This window comes from Pleurodeles waltl, chromosome 12, assembly GCF_031143425.1.
Source record: "Pleurodeles waltl isolate 20211129_DDA chromosome 12, aPleWal1.hap1.20221129, whole genome shotgun sequence".
NCBI classification, from domain to species: Eukaryota; Metazoa; Chordata; class Amphibia; order Caudata; family Salamandridae; genus Pleurodeles; species Pleurodeles waltl.
Window position 1 is genome coordinate 78227706 of NC_090451.1, and position 17482 is coordinate 78245187.

The 17482-nt window shown below is 44.1% G+C and overlaps 1 protein-coding gene across 1 annotated transcript in view; it reads right to left on the reverse strand.

Annotated features, from left to right (window-relative positions):
- Nucleotides 1-17482, reverse strand: part of REXO1 (RNA exonuclease 1 homolog) — a 346277-nt gene that overhangs the window by 313770 nt on the left and 15025 nt on the right. Inside the window, exon 2 of the mRNA XM_069218223.1 lies at nt 984-2758. Coding sequence (XP_069074324.1) covers nt 984-2758 — 1775 coding nt within the window. The remainder of the gene's footprint in view (nt 1-983; nt 2759-17482) is intronic.

Below are 17482 nucleotides of genomic sequence, written 5' to 3' on the forward strand. Positions count from 1 at the left end.
TCAAAGACAGGTGTTCACCATTTTTAAACCGTAATTGATAACAACAGAAAAATTAATAGTGAATATGTCATGCTGTATGTTTTAACATAAGCACACATCTAAGTTATCCAGCTGGATGGAAGGAGCATCATGACACATTGGTGGGAACACTATTGTGTCCTTTCCCCCTTTTGCATGAACTGTACAGCATTTGAAAATGTTTGCCAATAAGGACAGCATTAGCGAAAAAAGCATCGCTTTCAAAAGTTGAGCCTGACAGCTTTGCTAAAGAACTTTTTTTTTTGGGGGGGGGGGGGGGGGGGGGGGAGCTGGGAATTGCATTCATGTCGACTGCCATCACTTCCTTTACAAAGAAAGACGTCCTTAACATCATACAGCTGTTCTATGTACAAATTACAGATGTCAAGAAAGAGCCCTGTATTCTTTTATCACCATTGATCACAAGCCTAAAAAGCTGCAATGTTGACACTTCAGGCTTTCTACATTACCAAAGAGAATTTTTTTAAGAAGTATGTAAAAACACATTTAAAGGAACATCTAAGAGGGGGAAGACCCAGCTTTCAGATGTGCATGCACAAAAGGTTGAATGATTTCCAAGTCGTGTAGCTTAGGTATAGTGAAGAGGGGTGCACCAGGGGCTTGCAACAGAACATGACTACCCAGATGAATAGCCTTAAGCAAGGCAAACATAGCCTAGACCAAAGCAGTTTGTTGTGAGTATTCAACATGCTCGTTGAGGATAAGTAGTTACTTGAATTCAGAGTTAATCAGGAATAATAAGCTGTAAAATCTTCCAGAAGTAATTGGCATATATAGAAATAACTGAAGAGGAAAGGCATAACCTCACCCTTGAAAAACCAAAAGCTGCAATAGATGGCAATCACTATGCTTACCAATGTAAGAACTACAAAATAAATTGGACTGGTCAAAGCTATGTCCTCCTCATTTAGGACCTTCTGCTTACAAGCCAAACTATCCATTACCTGATTCTTCTGTCTTCCCTTGTCTTCAGTTTTCACATCACTAGACTCATTAAAAATTCGTAGGCACTCTTCCATTGGGTCAGAGTCAAAGTCCAATAACTTTTCGAGGCTGGAGTAGTCAATATCTGAAGAAGCTTCAGAAGAGGCAGAAGATCTAGAGTTTGCTAGCTTTGTTTGTTTGCAGCTTTTCCTTTTCTGATTTCCACTCAATAACACAGTGTCAAGATCCTCCTCAGAGTCTGAACTGAAGTTGAGTTGAGGTACGGACTGCGACAGATTTGGTTCATCATCATCGCTCTCATCGCCAAACAAATCGACGTGGCTCAAAGAACGCTGCTTGGATGCTGGTTTTGCCTTCTCGTCCTCTAGCTTACTGACCTTTTGCTTCTTCTCTAGAGCAGACTGTCCAGACTTATGCACTTTGGTGTCATTGTGCTTTGAACTAGACGAGTGTCTGCCATTCTTGATTACTGCTTCCTTCAGTTTTAATTTGGTTTTATTATTACCACCCTTCTCAGAATCACACTTCTTGCTGACTTCAGCATTTTTAGTTTTCACAGAGTCACTTGAAGAACGAGACTTTTCCTTTTTTGCTGTGTGTGGCTTTTCAGACTTGGGTTTTTCACTCCTTGCTAGACCGGCATCCAACTTGGACTTTTTAAACTTATCTTTGTTGTTTTTTTCACTGCTTTTTAGTTTCAAATTTTCTTCTCCCTTCTCAGATTTGTCTTTTTCAACATTTTTCTTCTTTTCTTTGTTACCTATGTCCTTCAGATTGGAGCCCTTGCTGCTGTCATTTTTCTTTTCTTTCTCTTTTGGCATTTCCTTAATCTTGTTACCTTTGCTAGGCATCTGGCTGTCCTTTGCTGGTTTCTTTTTTTCTTCATTTCCATCCTCATTTACTCGGTCTGTTTTTTTGATATCCTCAACATTGTACTGCACTGCCATCTCCTTTAACTCCCGGGAAGACTGATCTAGCTTCTCCACCTTAGGAGTCTTTTCTGCAGAGGATACCGTTTTGCACTGCTTGTTTTCAAGGGATGGCTGTGATTCTGGAGAGCTGGGCTGGCTCTCTGGATCATGGTCATCTTCAGAGTCAGAAAACCTTGCCAATGGTTCAAAACTGGTAATACTGCTGCAGTGTTTCTTCAAGAAAGGAGTGTAGGAATCCTCTTGACTAGTCTCCCTAACTCTTTTGGTCCTCTTCTGGTCTTTGCTGGCCTTGTTTAGAAGCCGGGCTGAGTAATTTGACAAAGGATCATACTCCAAGTCGGTGAGCGGCTTTGACTTGTCAACCACATACTTCCTGTTCACTATAGCATGAGTCTTAGGAGCATGGGCCACAACCATGGGGACATATTCCATAGGGCATTTTTTAGACTTCAGACCATCGGAAGCATTTGAAGAGTACTTGCTCAACCCTTTAGCAGTTGTTAGAGGCGTAGGGTTGTAGCTTGTGGTATTATTCAGTGAATAGTTGCCCGGGTCATATTTTAAAGTAGAAGGTGTGTCCGATTTGGCTGTGGCTTTTGTGTGTTCTTCTCTGGAAGCTTGCAATGAAGCTTCAGAAACACTGTAGTCTTTCTTGGTCTCAAGGAGCTCTGCATACCTCTTCTGTTCCCTCTCCACCTCACTCTTGACTGCTTCAATAGCTTGGTTGACCCTCTCAAGTTCCAGGATGTCAAGCTGAGAATCTGGAACATTTTGCGCAGAGACTTCTTCCTCTCGGGTGGAAGCCTTGGAAAGTTCAGGGCTGTATGGATCATAAGTGAGTTCTGAAGAAAGAAGAAATAATTGTAATTATTTTTTTGGTTCTGGAGCAAGATAAGCTTTAAATGCAAACAAAACAACAACTTGGCTTACCAAGAATTACACCCATTTACTCCAGATTTTTAAACTTCAAAGTAGTTCACAAAAAGCTCAGAATTTGAAATTAAACTTTGTTGATTGTGACCAATAGGCCAGTTTTAAGAAACCAAATGTCTTTTGCAAATTAATTTCTGAAAAATTGATTTCTCGGTTGTCCTTGAGCGAAGGCTGATTGGATAGGAGTGATCTAAGTACAGCTTTCTTCACGCAGGGCACAAATGACTTAGAAGACAGAAATCAAGCATCTGGTCAACTCCAAGCATCATAAGCCTAATTTTAGCACATATGCGCTCAGCAATAATGCAACAGAACGTGAAATACAATATTTTGGTTATTGAATGATAGGCCTATGAAAAGAATGAAAGTAGTATAGGGTAACAATAGAGGAAAAAACAAATTAAAGATAACCAGTCTAGGAACAGAGTCAGGCTGAGGTTTAGGCGCGCCAAAAGGACAAGGCCCGACAGGATCTTACTTTTCAAATGCACAACTTTAACAAACTGTACCCACAGTATAATAAAAACAAAAGAACTGACACTCAATTATATCTTGTAGATATAATATACCTTATCTAGTTTTTGCTCCTTTGAATCAATTTTATGTAACATCATTTAGAAAAGTTGTGTAATACCCCACTAACCTCAGCATCTTTAGAGGCAGAGAACTGCACACCAGTGGGATAAGCCCACCAACTGCAGACATAAGAGACGGGATTCCTCTTCCCCAGGCCTACGTTATCCAACTCAATAAATTGTATGGTAAAGTAAGGAATGCAACAAAAAAGTAACCATTTTCTCTTAGTGTACGGGGAAGCTGATGAGATGAGCTGCGGTTGTAGTTTATAAATTAATGAGTGACTAAAGCTTATTCAACGCACTGATCCCCTGGAACTGCCAAAAGGCAATAACATTATGTCCATCAATTGAACACCTGAAGTCTTTGGAGGTTAGTTTTGGCTTGTGGCATGCTTGCTACAGGAACATGATGAGCACCCTTCCCTCTGAGCCACGACACCTGCATGCGAGCTAAACTTCTCACACTTCACTACAGGTCCCAACTATGACTGGGTCATAATTCCTGATCTCTAGGCATCTACCAAACACCGGGCTAGCAAAAAGGTAATGTATGTGTGTAAATATATGTACTAAATAGGTTACTTACCGAGTAACCATCTCTTTACAGTGTGTAATACTGTAGAGTCAGATTCTCTGCATACTTCTATCTAGTGTTAGGTCCAGCTGTTTACCAATTATCGTTTAAGACGTTCGAGTCAGAAGACCTCCTGTGACTACACCACTGGCCCCCTAATGCACCAGGACACAGATTCCACCTCAGATCGCATGCTGCTCGGTGGGAGAGTAGCTCAGTGGTAGTGCCGTGAAATTTTTTGAAACACCTGTGATAATCACTGACTTTCAGTGAGGAGGGTGGGCATATGTGAATCTACAAGTACTACATTTCACAAACATAAGGTTACATGTTAAGTAACAATTTCCGCTCATAGCATATGTAGATACACATGCTCCGCATAGACTGTAAAGTAGTTTCTCCTTAAAACATTGGCTATCAAGCAGGATGCAAATATTGGGAAATGTTCTTACGACAGGTTGGCCAACTAAAGCCTGGTGAGGGGCTAGAACATCCAAACAGTAGTGCTCGGTGAACACGTATGAATTGACTAAGTGACAGCTTGATGGATATAAGCTAGCGGGAAGTTATCCAAGAAAGCCAAAACCACACCCTTTTTTTTACATCCGAAGTGGGCCCTACAGGCACAGCGAGTATCAGCTTGGTTTCAGTATATCAAGATAAGATGCATTTGACAATCCACTCAGCATTGCCTAGTTTAGATAAGAGGTGCCTCTTGTTTGGCCAATGAGACAAAAATGTAATGTGGCTTCTGAAAAGACTATCAATGTAACACAGGAGCATCATCTTAACATTTAGGGTACGAAGAGCTCTTCCTGCTACGTATTCTGGTTGCAGAAACAAGATGTCATCTCAGTGCTTTGGTTCATGTGGAAAGATGAAACAAACTTTGGCAGAATCTTGGTGTTGGTTAGAAGGAACACCTGAGCCTTCTGAACCTGACAGAACAGTTAAGTATTTTAAAAGCTTGGAGCTCGCTAAGGTGCAGGAGAAGCAGTTTCTACCATAAGCCACATTCCAAGTCAAACTGTAGAGTACAGCTCTGTAACGTGAACCCACAAGTCAAGCAAAAATCACATTAAAGTTCCACAAGGCCTGTATAAAAGCCTTAATGACAGCAAATATTTTAAAGGGGGTGTTGCGTGTTTTGCAAGTATTGTAGAACTGGTGTTAGATTAGATGTGGCACAAAGACCTTAAATTGCTGTCCTGTGTTACAGCAGTGCATTAATCTCTTCCATTTAGCTGTGGATCAAGCATAAGTAGTGGAGTGGCATGCCTCCATCAGGTGGAGCATGCACTCCTTTGAAAGTTTGAGGTAGCCAAATTGTAGGATCACAGATACCTAGGTATGGCATCAGCAGCAGCTTCTTGTGGGGCTGACTGACATCTCTACAACTATTCAGGCTGTCTTACCCAGATCACTGCTAGTAGGATGATGGTCATGGACACCGGCCTCTTTTTCTTCACTATGTACGGGATAAAGGGTTAATGCATGAAAATATCCCTGGCCAGTTTATCCATTGCCCATAGACTAGGAGTGCATGTTCCTAGAGGCGAAGTTATACCACTTGGCATTTTCTGAGGTTGCCGATAGGTTTAAGGCGGGGGTACGTGCGGATTGAAGTACCTGTGTAAGAATTGTGGGTGGAGTTCCCACTCACTGACTTGTTGATGCGTCCTGCTGAGCAGGTCCAGGATGTTTTTCTCAACCCCTCGCAAATCCAGAACCAACAGATTAACGCTGTTGCAGATTGCCCAATGCCATAGCTCTGGAGCCAGTGCAGAGTTGCAGGAGGGTCCTGCATGTAATGCATGGTCACCATGTTTGTCTTTGTGTACCAGGATAGTGTTGCCTCAGATGAGTTGGTAGACAGCTGTGAGGGCTAGAAGGAAGTCTTACTCCAGTTAGCAGATGTGCTGCCCCAGATGATGAGTGGTCCAGGTGCCTAGTACGGTCATGTTGGTGAGCTAAGTTCTCCTTTTGCTGATGGTAGACTTAGCTATAGACATGGTGGCAGGGTGGGATGTTGGGTGACCATACTCTTCCACTTAGAAAAGGAAGAAACTTCATACAAGTGACGTGGGCTTGTGTGGACAGCGTCAATATTTGTTCCCCAAGGAGGCCTAAAAAAAGTCACCCTGCTGTTACCAATAAAGCCACCTTGCTGGAAGTTCTTCGTCTATTGGGAGTCTTTAAAGGTCTGACCCTGCTCCCCTGTCTGCAAAAGGTGGTCTTTGGACCAGAGGACCGGAGGGCATCCATGGACTTTACAATATCTGTGTCCTCCTTGAACTTCAAGCATCTACTGGCCTGAGCACGAACAGGAACCGAACAGATGGGCCCATTAAAAGAGAAACTGAGGAGATGCTACGGCACCTCAGGCCAGAATCCAGAGATTCTATGCCAGACATACCTGCAGAGAAGGCTGCTGGTGTTGATTTCAGTGGCAGCAGTGTCAACCATGTCCTGGGCACATCCGATATTGCTGGTAACTTTGCCAGCTCTTAAGCTGGCTTATTATGGGATGCTCTAAGGTGCTTTATAGGTTCTCCTTCAACCATTACCAAAGATGACAATACTACTGTGAGGAGCGATCTACTGAATAGGCGACACACCAGAAGGTGGAAGCACCCAGTTCTAAGTGCTTGCCAGCAGCATCTGAGGCCCCTCCTTGGAAGAAAGCGATCATTCAGAGTTGTTTGTGCTGAGGCCCTTTTGCGTGCGATGAGCACAACAAGGGACTCTGGGGAACCTGACCACTATTATAGACAGCATCACCAGGGCTGACCTAATTTTTTTTCTCACTCGAGTGTATCACTCTATGAGCTCCTTATAGTTAGTATCAGTGGTTAGCATTTCCGTCAACATGGCAATGGGCAGCAGGCAGTATCAGATGGCAAAGCCTTAGAGGTGCCATCAGGTGTTAGACCAGAATCTTCCAATGGGTGTTCTCCTTCCCATGCATGAAGGGCTGTTTCTACAAGTTCTTTGCGGGGTAAGGACTGCTGGGTCAGAGTTTGTTTTTGGCAGCTCATGAGGTGAGAAGTATTGGTGGAAGTGGACTCTTACTGAAGTCTAACTCTTCAGAAGAGGTGGTATGAGGGCTGGAAATGAGAATCCTCCTCAAAGGCCAGTCTCAACATTTTCCAAATTCTAAGCAGTCACTGGGGCTTCACAATGGTGGTGCCAGTGTACGGGTGGATGAAGAATTGCTTTTGTTCCGAGTACAGGAGATTAGATAGTCTCTCAAAGATAGAGCCCTCTGTGTTGAAAAGTGTCCAAGTTCAGTGGCTTTTAGCAGATCCTTGGGAGGCACTGACTCAGTCACTTAACGCCTGAGAGTTGGAGTGGGAAAAGCCAGATCCAAAGGTTTGAGCTCTTCTCAGCTTCAAGCAGGGCTTCACACCAGACTTCCTCAGAAGCTGTACTTTACTTGAGGGTGGGGGGGGGGGGGGGGGGGGGGGTCGAAACGGACAGTGGTGTGTGGAACACTAAAAAAGCCCTGGGGAAGTCCACCTTGTTTTGGGATCTGCAGCAAGAAGCAGAGCATATTCTACCACAGACTCTTGTTGCTGTTTTGCCTTAAATGCCTTCAAAAACAGGGGTATGGAACTCTCATCACCTTCGACAGCCCGCTCCAGGATGAGCATCTAGGCAATTGTGGGTCTGAAATGTCTGGACACTTGCGGGAAGCATGCTGCTGCATCTTACGGTGAGCCAGTCGTGGTTCTCACCGGTGTAGGAGGGTCTTTTTTCAGCAGAAGGCACAACAAGCATTGCAGGAGGCTTTGTTGTGAGTTGGTGATGGAAAAAGATTGCAGAGACAGTGGTCGTAAAGCAGTACTTGCTCATACACCTACAGTAAAACTGGAGGGGTGTGCATTTACTAAGATGTTAACAGAAATGATTTGTGGATCGCCAAAGGCTGAAACTCCGCAGGCACAGTGCATCAAGGGATAATGGTCGGTGTCTGCCAGAAAACAAAAAGATCCAGGACCTGTAAGGAAAACTCTGAGTGGGCACTGTGATGTCTCCGGTCACGGGGGTCAAAGTACAAGTAGCTGGCACCAAATAATCTCTTGAGGAAAGTGTCAGTTCCAGAGAAGCATTCATGGACAAAAAACTGTATGGCAGAAAAAAACAATCTAAGGCTGAGTCTGAGCCATGGTGCATCGTAGAACAAGGAAGACTTAACAACAGGGCTTGTGATTCAAACTTCTTCAAAGATAATAAAAGTTGCAATGGTTAGGGCCAATAATGCATACATGGCTGGAGTATATGGAGCAAGTGAATGTTTAGCCAGACATGCTTCGAACATACGTAAAGACATTACATACAATACACACACTGTGATAGCAACTGTAGTTGGCTCAAAGCTTCAAATGAAAAAGCTTTTTGTTTTCTTACTCACTTTGGAGCAGTTAGACAAATCTGTGTGAAGCTTCCCTACCCTTCCCCCACCCACAAAAAAAAAAAAAAAAAATGAACAAAGTTGCGTTCCTCAAAAGCAAGTTTTGTACAGATGCATCAAAAGCAGGGGCCCAATAAAAAAAAAAAATTTAAAAAAAAAAAAAAAAGACGTTTCCCATTGTACCTTCCAATACATTCTTTGCTCCTCAATAAAAAATGGCTACATAGAATTATAATAAAAACTTGACAAGGAGGTAAACACTTTAATGTAGGAAGTGCCCTTGCATGTTCTAGTCTAATCCATTCTAGGTTTTTAGAAGTTTTCTTTAAAATATGTTCTGGGCATCAAGAACTTTAATTTTGGAAAGGTGGATTTTGAATTTGCTTAGAACTTTAGTTGATTTTGATGATTTTCAAGAAATAGGGCATATGCTTAGCATGTTTAGCCCGATCTTTATATGTTTAAGTTTGGGCAGATTCTTGAATGGGGCACAATGAAAAGCAGGGGTGAAAAATGTGTTTAGTTTGCCAATAACTACGGCATCATTTGACAAATCCCCATAATAAATTTCACAGACATTTAGCATGTTTAGTCTTCTGTTGGCTTGGCAAGTTTCCTGCAGGGGCACCAAAAGAATTAAAGCTGAATGGGTGAGTGTGCGAAAACGATTGTGCATGAAAATAATTTTGCTGCTCTTTAATGAATCTATATGAAATTTGGGATGGCTTTTAGTGCAGGAGTCTCAAGTACGATGTAGATCCTAAAAGTAGAGGGGCAAACTTGTTAAAGGGTGGGGTGAAAACAATAATTAATTTGCCAATACCTTTGCCGAAATGTTAAGGATCTGCGCAATACTTTGTAGACATCCGCCACTGCTAGCTTGCTCATGATATATACAGAAGCGTTTGGGAGCGAAACACTTATGGGGCATCAGGTGTGGCATTCAATAAAATATCTACTTGTCCATGGGCCAGATTGCTTCATAAATCTACCTGTCTTGTGAAATCTACGTGTCCCTTTGGTAACATGTAATGTGGCGACAAATTATGGCAACACTCTCATATTAGGGCTAGGATAATAGCCTCCCTGATTAGGTCAGGACTTGTATTATAGAAGGACTTGAATACTAGAAATTTCTTTATTTGGCCACCTTTCTGCAGATCTACAAACTGGGGCAGGAAGTAGCGGGGTAAGTAATAGTTCCAAGGTTGTAATGCCTTTTTTAGGCTGTGCAAACCTACTAACTTGCATGTTTTACGTGTTTTCACTACCTCTTCACTAATCCTTTCCTATATTGAGAAAGGTCGGAAATTTACTTTTGATAAGGTTCAGAAGTAAAACTTCTTCCAGGGCTGGGAAAAAGTGGTTAAAAGGGAAAGAGAACTTATAAACTGCCAACAGATTTTCACATGAGCAAATCTACACCTGTATATTTCCTAAAATACAATTCACAAATATTTTCTTGAACTACGATTTCCTGGTCTAATTTTGTAAATTCTTGTGAATTCACAAAATACACAAATACGCACTAATGCAAAGACATACAGCCTGGGTGCACTTTTGGGACATACTTCAAGAACTGGGCACCTAATTAGGTCTGGGGTTAACCAAGACCTTAAGTATTATTAAAATGATCTATCTATCGTCCGGCTTCACTGTGACTGATCCTACTTTCAGAACCCGCTAATACTTAGAAATGCTCTAGAAATTCATGTTACAATGATTGCAATCTACTCTTTCACAAGGAGCATACCAGCACACAAAGTAGTTTTGTCCAGTGCCACGAACTACTGCAGCAAAGTGTGCTTATTGTGACCAAAAAATATTTCTCATTTCTGCTAATATTTCTTACAATGGTGAGGGCCCTGCAGCTCCCACAACAATAAGGTTTTACAAAAGCCAAGTCAAAACAGACACACCGGCAAAACCAAAAGACTGACCACCCAGGTTGGACCTATTGGCTTTGCCAGTGCATGTTTATATTCGCGTTTCCCATTATCTTATTGAAACTGGTTACACTGACTCTTGATTATGAGTATTTTTGCACGCATAAATACATTTTACTCAATGATGCTTCAAAGAAAAGGGAACCTAAGTTTAACAATAGTTTAGCAGAACATTTTTCCTAGTTGTATGTCTGGTGAACATTCTATTTTGAAAGCAAAAAGCATCAATCTTTCATACAAGCTTTTGCAAAAATTTGCATTCAATCAGAGAGCATTACACGTAGCCTCATATTTTAAACTTTGCAAACATGTGCACACTTATTTTTTTAACAGCAACCACTGTCAGTAGTGCAGTCCGAGCTTACAACATTTATTAAGAACGCTCACCCCAATAGTAAAGGCTTTGCATTAATGAACCTTAAATACAATTTCAAACAGCATTAACATATGGACACATTATCTCAACTGCAGACAATTCCTCTCCCTGCTCTTTAATATGGTACTGTATATTGGCAGCTAAAGGGTTTGTGCTGCAGGGGGTTGGGCATACTTGTCCTAAGGACAAAATAAACTTGAAAACTTGTTGACCCTGACCCCAAACAATATGTCCTGGACGTTGGGCTATAGGAATTCCACAACCCTTTGTGTTCTAAAAAGCAGCATATCTGATAAGAGTCCTTTAGCTGCAGATTCCTTACATTTGAATTTCCTAGGTGTCAGACTGTATCCAGAAATGTTTGCATGAGCAGCACCCCTGCGTGCCGTTGAGTGGCTTCTTACGGTTCTGTGCGGCATCGTTAGCGCCAGAAGAGGAATCGTGGTCACCTATATAGATGAGACACCCAGGCACACGGACGTCAGTTCTTTTCTGTCTGTGCCAGTTAGTGGTGATCCAGAGAAGAGTTACCCCTCTGATTCTTTCTGGCAGTTTTTAAAAATGTTTTGTCAATTATTTTTGATAGTGTGTCAAAGGATGTCCTCCAGGAAGGCAGGTTTCAAGACGTGTTACCCCCAGTCACTGAGCCACGTGAAAGGTGGACCTGCACTTGGTGTTCTTGTGGTGTCGAGCGCAACCACAATTCAAAGTCGTGCTCGGACTGCCGGGCCATGGTGCCAAAAGCTTTGAGGGAGCGGTCCCTAAAGCTGCTTGAGGCCCAGCAGTCTACACCAGCTAGCGCAACTCCTAGGAGGTCTCAGTCCCGATCAAGAAGGTGGTCACGGGACTTCTCCAGGAGCCCCAAATCCTCTTCTTCGCACTCGAGGTCCTCAGGACACTTGGGGGAGAGGCACAAAAAGAAGAAATCTAGACTGATTTCAACTCGTTGGCCGATGCAATGAGTGACTACTATCAGTTCTGCAGAGCTGTTGCCAGGTCCGACTCCAAGCCTCCCCATTTTCGGGAGCCAGAGCGACCAGTGCTTAGTTGAAAGCCTTCTATGGGGCCATGCACCTCGTATTTGAGCGGGGCAACTCCTCTGGAGCGCCTTCGGGCCATGCAGGGTCAAAGTCACCCCATTAGGCCCCACTCCGACAGCTCCAGCATCAGTTCTGATGGGGTCTCATGAATCCAGATTGGTGCTGGTCATGATCTGGTGACCTTCTCAGGCACCAATCCAAACGTCGATGCTCCCTGCGCCCCATTCTGATCCCTCACGACTGAGTGAGAATGGTGTTGATCGACAACAATTCCCACACCGACAGGGCTCACTGGTCCTAGGTCATTGCCTAAGCATTTTCTGGGGCATTCAGAAATAGAAGGGGAGAGTGGGCATTGGACCCTTTAGAATACCAGTTAGACCCCCCAACTTTCTTGGACTGGTATGAGGAACTAGGAGATGCCAGTGCACTAGACACCTCTCCAGATACCGGCATGCTTTCACCACCTACTGTGGCTATGGGGGCAAAGCATTCTATGCAATGGTGGTGAAGAGGGCAGGAGGTCCCTGACCTCGAACATTCCTTTGGGGGCAGTCAAGACTAACCTCTTGACAGAAGTGCTTAAGCTTGGTGCTTCCTCATCCGAACCCCTATTGCCCTTTAATGAAGCATTGACTGACATCCTGCTGGTAACTCGGTCCATGTCCAGCACAGGAGTTCCTGTAAACAGGACAATTACCCGCTGCCCTCGCCCTGCCCCTGGTGATCCTAGTTTCCTCAGCCAGCACTCCACCCCAAAGACTTTGGTAGTCCAGTGCTGAACTTCCCATGACACGTTCCCTGTCGCTCTCTCAGACAGGGAATCCAAAAGGCTAGATAGCTTAGCCAAGAAATTTTTTTCTTCCACCAGCTTGGCAAGGTGGTTGGTGACTCTGAATGCCTGTTGGGCTGTTATTCCCATAATTTGTTGGATATGGTTGCACAAGTGGTGCCACAGGTCCCAGAGGAGGCCCAGGCTATCCGCTCCCAAGCAGTGAAAGATGGGAGGGATGCAGCTAAGTTCACCATATGGTGTGGTTTGGATACAACTGACTCATTGGGCAGAGCGGTTTCCTCAACAGTGGCCTTGAGGCGCCATGCCTGGCTGAGAACATCTGGCTTTTTGGGTGATGTCCAGGCCAAGCTCATGGACATGCCCTTCGACGGGACTAGTCTTTTGGGAGAGAAGAGACTCGGCCTTGGAGCATTTCAAGGACTCGCGGGCTACAGCTAAGTTCTTGGGCATCTCAATAACACCTCGCCCCCAGTCTGCCTTTCGCCACTTTTATGGCTACGGAAGGGGCGTGCCACAGCACCAGCCCCATGCCAGCCACCATCCTGCACAAGCTGCCCAAGCTGTGCAAGGACGGGGACATGTTGCATTCTGACCCCGTGGGTCTGGTAGCCAGATGTTGTCTGCCTCCAACCCCCAGGCTCTTGCAGCCTCTAAGCCCTCCTAGTCTGGTTCTGCTTGCCCATGGGGACCCAGTTGGAGGGAGAATCCAACATGATCTCCTCCACAAGCAGTCCATTACATTGGACAAATGGGTCTTGCAGATCATTCAGGAGGGGCTAACTCCCTCCCTTCCTTTCCTATCTTTCCCTTCCTCCTATATAGTCAACACAAGAACAGCCAACAGAGGATCATATGTCTTTCCTCCAAGACGAAGTTACAGCTCTCTTGGCCGAGGGAGCTATAGAGAAGGTTCTAATCTTAGAAGTAGGCAGGGGTTATTATTCCCGCTACTTCCTGATTCCCAAGAAGAACGAGGGTCTTCCTAATATTCTAGACCTCTGAACCGTTAATCTCTTCCTCAAAAAGAAGTTAAAGATAATCACTTTAGCTAAGGTCTTGTCTGCCCTAGACCAAGGAGACTGGTTGGTAGCGTTGGACTTACAGGATGCATATTTTCACATCCCCATCCCGCCTGCCCAGACGTTACCTATGGTTCAAGGTATGCCACAAACACTTTCAGTTCACCGTCCTCCCCTTTGGCCTTACCAGCACCCCTTGGGTGTTCACCAAGGTGATGACAGTGGTCTCAGCTAATCTGCGCAAGTCCGGGGTTCCAGTCTTCCCCTATTTCCATGACTGGCTGTTAAAAGAGTTCGCCCCCAGGCTGTCATCTCCCATCTTCAGTCTACGGAGGACCTCTTGCATTCACTGGGATTCACTATAAACGTGCTGAAGTCACACGGAGTCATTTTCAGATGCTCCCTTTCATTGGAGCAGTTCTAAACACTGAAGTTTCAGGCGTATCCTCCCGAGCAGCAAGTCAAGGATATTCAGGATATAATACAGATGTTTCAGCCTCTATCCTTGAGTTCAATCACAATGACAGACTGCTGGGCCTCATGACCTCCTGCATTCTCCTGGTGAATCATGCCTGATGTCCAATGCAGGCTCTGCAGTGGGAATTGAAGTTCCACTGGGCGCAGCACCAGGGGAACAGCTCCTGCATGGTCCCAATCTCGGAGGAAATTGCAAAAGACCTACAGTGGTGGTTACGAACCCCAATTGGGTCAAAGGCAGACTCCCCTCCCTTCCCCAACCAGGTCTGACAGTAGTGGCAGATGCGTCACTCCTGGGATGGGGCAGGCATCTAGGAAAGGTCGAGATCAGAGGATTCTAGTTTCCAATGGAATCCAGACTTCACATCAACTTGTTGGAGCTCCATAAAATCCGGCTAGTATTGAAAGCATTTCTTTCAAGTGGACATCGGTGCAGGTGTTCACGGACAACACCACCACCACCATGTGGTAGTGCAAAAACAAGGGTGGGGTTGGGGACCCTTTTTCAAGAGGCGCTGCGTCTCTGGACATGGCTGGAGCAGCAGGGCATAACTTGGGTGGTTCAACACCTGGCAGGTTCTCTGGATGCCAGGGCAGCCGAACTCTGCTGGCGATGCCCAGCGTACCACAAATAGCATTTCCATTCGAAAGCGACATGAGAACTCTTTCAGCTGTGGGGAGCGCCTTGGTTAGATCTGTTCACTTCCGAAGAGAACGCGCAATGTCAGCAGTTTTGCATGTTGGGAGTTTCCAAGGCGGCTATCGGTCAGAGATGCTTTTTGGCTCAAGTGGAGTTCAGGCCTCCTCTATGGCTTTTTGCCCATACCACTTCTGCCCAGAGTTCTCAAGAAGATCAGGAATAACCGGGCCCAAGTAATCCTTGGGGCTACAGAGTCTCTGGTATCCCAAGCTTTGGAAAACGATCCTTCAATCAAGCTGCCCCTTTTTTGGGGGGGAATCTTCTGTCACAGCACACAGCAGCATGTGAGTGTTCTGCATCCGAACCTGCCAACTCTCCACTTCCTTCAGTGGAAGTTGAGCAGCGACAGCTACTAGCTTTTGTCCTTCCTCCAGAATTCTGTATTGTTATTCTGGCAGCCAGGTGTCCTTCTACCAAGACGGTAAACCTGTCGATGACAACATTTGTAAAAAGAATATCAGAAAGAGAGGCATATAGAGGGTCATAGACTTTATGACCTTCTATATGCCTCTCTTTCTGATATTCTTCTATTCATTTCTACACTTAACCAGCTGTGCTGTGGACACTCTTAAAAGGTTATCCCTCTGCTCTGTCCGCCTTCCTGTGGCTGTCTGACCAAACCCTCTTGATAAAAGTGCCCTATTGTATATAGATTTCTCAAATGGCTTTTACGTATGTTTTCACTTACACCGTTTATTTTGACTCAGTCGGATCTAAACTTAGTTCTCGCATAGCTCATCTGTGCTTCCTTTGAGCTGCTGCGCAATTCTCCGCTTGGGCTGCTACCATCAAGACAGCCTTTCTAGTGGCAATAACATCTGCCAGGAAAGTGAGTGAGCCGCATGCTTTATCATCCAAGCCTCCCTATCTAAGTGTTTCCAGACAAAGTGCCCACCTTTTACGCTCCTCCACATCCCTCTAAAGAAGAGGAGTGACTCAGCCTAGACCCATAAAGAGCGGCGTTGTTCTATCTTTACCGCACTAAAAAGTTCCAGGAGGACAACTATCTCTTCATGGACGAAGTAGGAGCTAAAAAAGGTCAGGCAGTACAGAAACGAACAATTTCATGCTGGGCATGTCTCTGTTTTAAGTTCTGTTACGCCCTGGCAAAAAAATGCGTTAACGAAGGTAAGTAACTTGTTCTTCACATCTAAACTTCTATAGAAATTTCTCTCCACTGCAAAAGAAAACCCTGAATGGAATTATAGCAAACTAGCCATTAAACTAAAATTTTACTCATGGAAGTGTTGTTGTGTGGTTTGGCTAAAATGTGTTCAGTAATTTTCAAGACATTAGCATTACAATACAGTGTCAGTGGGACTGAAAAAAATCAAATTTTACACATATGTGCAGATGGTCTTCAAACCCACGCTTGCAGACTCTCTGTGGGCCCAGGTTTAGAAATAAGCCCCCAGTCCCTGCACACGGAATCTTTTTGCTCATGTTGTCCATTTCAAGTCCAAGGTACCAAAGCCTGGCCCTTGAGACCCACTTAAAACAGGGTCCACATACACTTAAAAAAAAATAATAATAATAATAATAATACAAAATAAAAATCACCCAGCCAGGCCCTATAGCCAACCCGTGATATAGAAGTCTGAAGACTTGGATGCAGCAGGGGTTGGCTGTCTGTGGCAGGCTAGCAAATTAATAAACAATTACCATTTTTGCTTCCCCAAACGTCATCCCAGTTGACTGTTTTGCATGAAATCCAATATATTAGGTTTAAGTTAAACACGATTCGGGTATGCCTAATTTCACACCAGTCTGTGATGCTGCAGTAGTCACAATCCTTATCATTTGCAGCAAATGCAATGTTTAAGATCTTACAATGTACATTTCAACAAACAAGTAAAGCAAAATATAATAAACACATAATCAGACTGATAAATGAGACTATCTTCTTAGTTGTCAGTGTCAACCTGCTACAGGCAATGGGATATGTAGAGTCATCAGTAAGATGATTTACAACATTTGTAATTCCATCCGTCTCATTAAGGATGAGGTGGAAATGTGTAGGTCTGGAAAATAAACCTATGAGAGCACAGCACTTCAGAAACTGCACAAATATTAAACACTACTGATGTGTTTACAATTTAAGAGATTTGCTTTCATGTCTGGATCTAACCAAATTCCATTTATTGTTCAAGCCTCTCCAACATAAAAAAAAAAGTATTCCTGTAACTCACGTGAATTGAAAGGGTATAACCATGATTAGAAGTAGCTAACTTTTCGTCCCATGAACTGGGAACAAAGAATAGGATTTCCTGGCCTTGGGACACAATTAAGAGAACCAAATTCAGGGCAAATGAAATGGCGTAGAGAACAGACAAAATGTCTTCTATTCTCTCTGCCCTTTACTTAAGCAGGGTAGAATGAGGGGAGAGAAGGGGCGTCTGTCAAGATGGTGCAGAAAATAAGACATCAAAAGGAGAGCTTTAAGGATAAGAGCATGAGAAAAGACTCAGGAGGGCAGCACGCACTACCCAATTGACCTAAAGACAGCCCATGTGGTAACTTATAACCACAACAAAGCAAACGTCTCCAAACACACAGAACAGTTTTTCCTTTAACGAGCCAGCCCGGCACTCTGTCAACACATGCTAATAAATGAGGCCAACAAAAACAAATCTTTAAACTGTAGGAGCAGCCCACCATGTGCAGAACGCAAAAAAGTTCTTCTGTCTTCTCAATAGCAGGATTTACAGGTTGA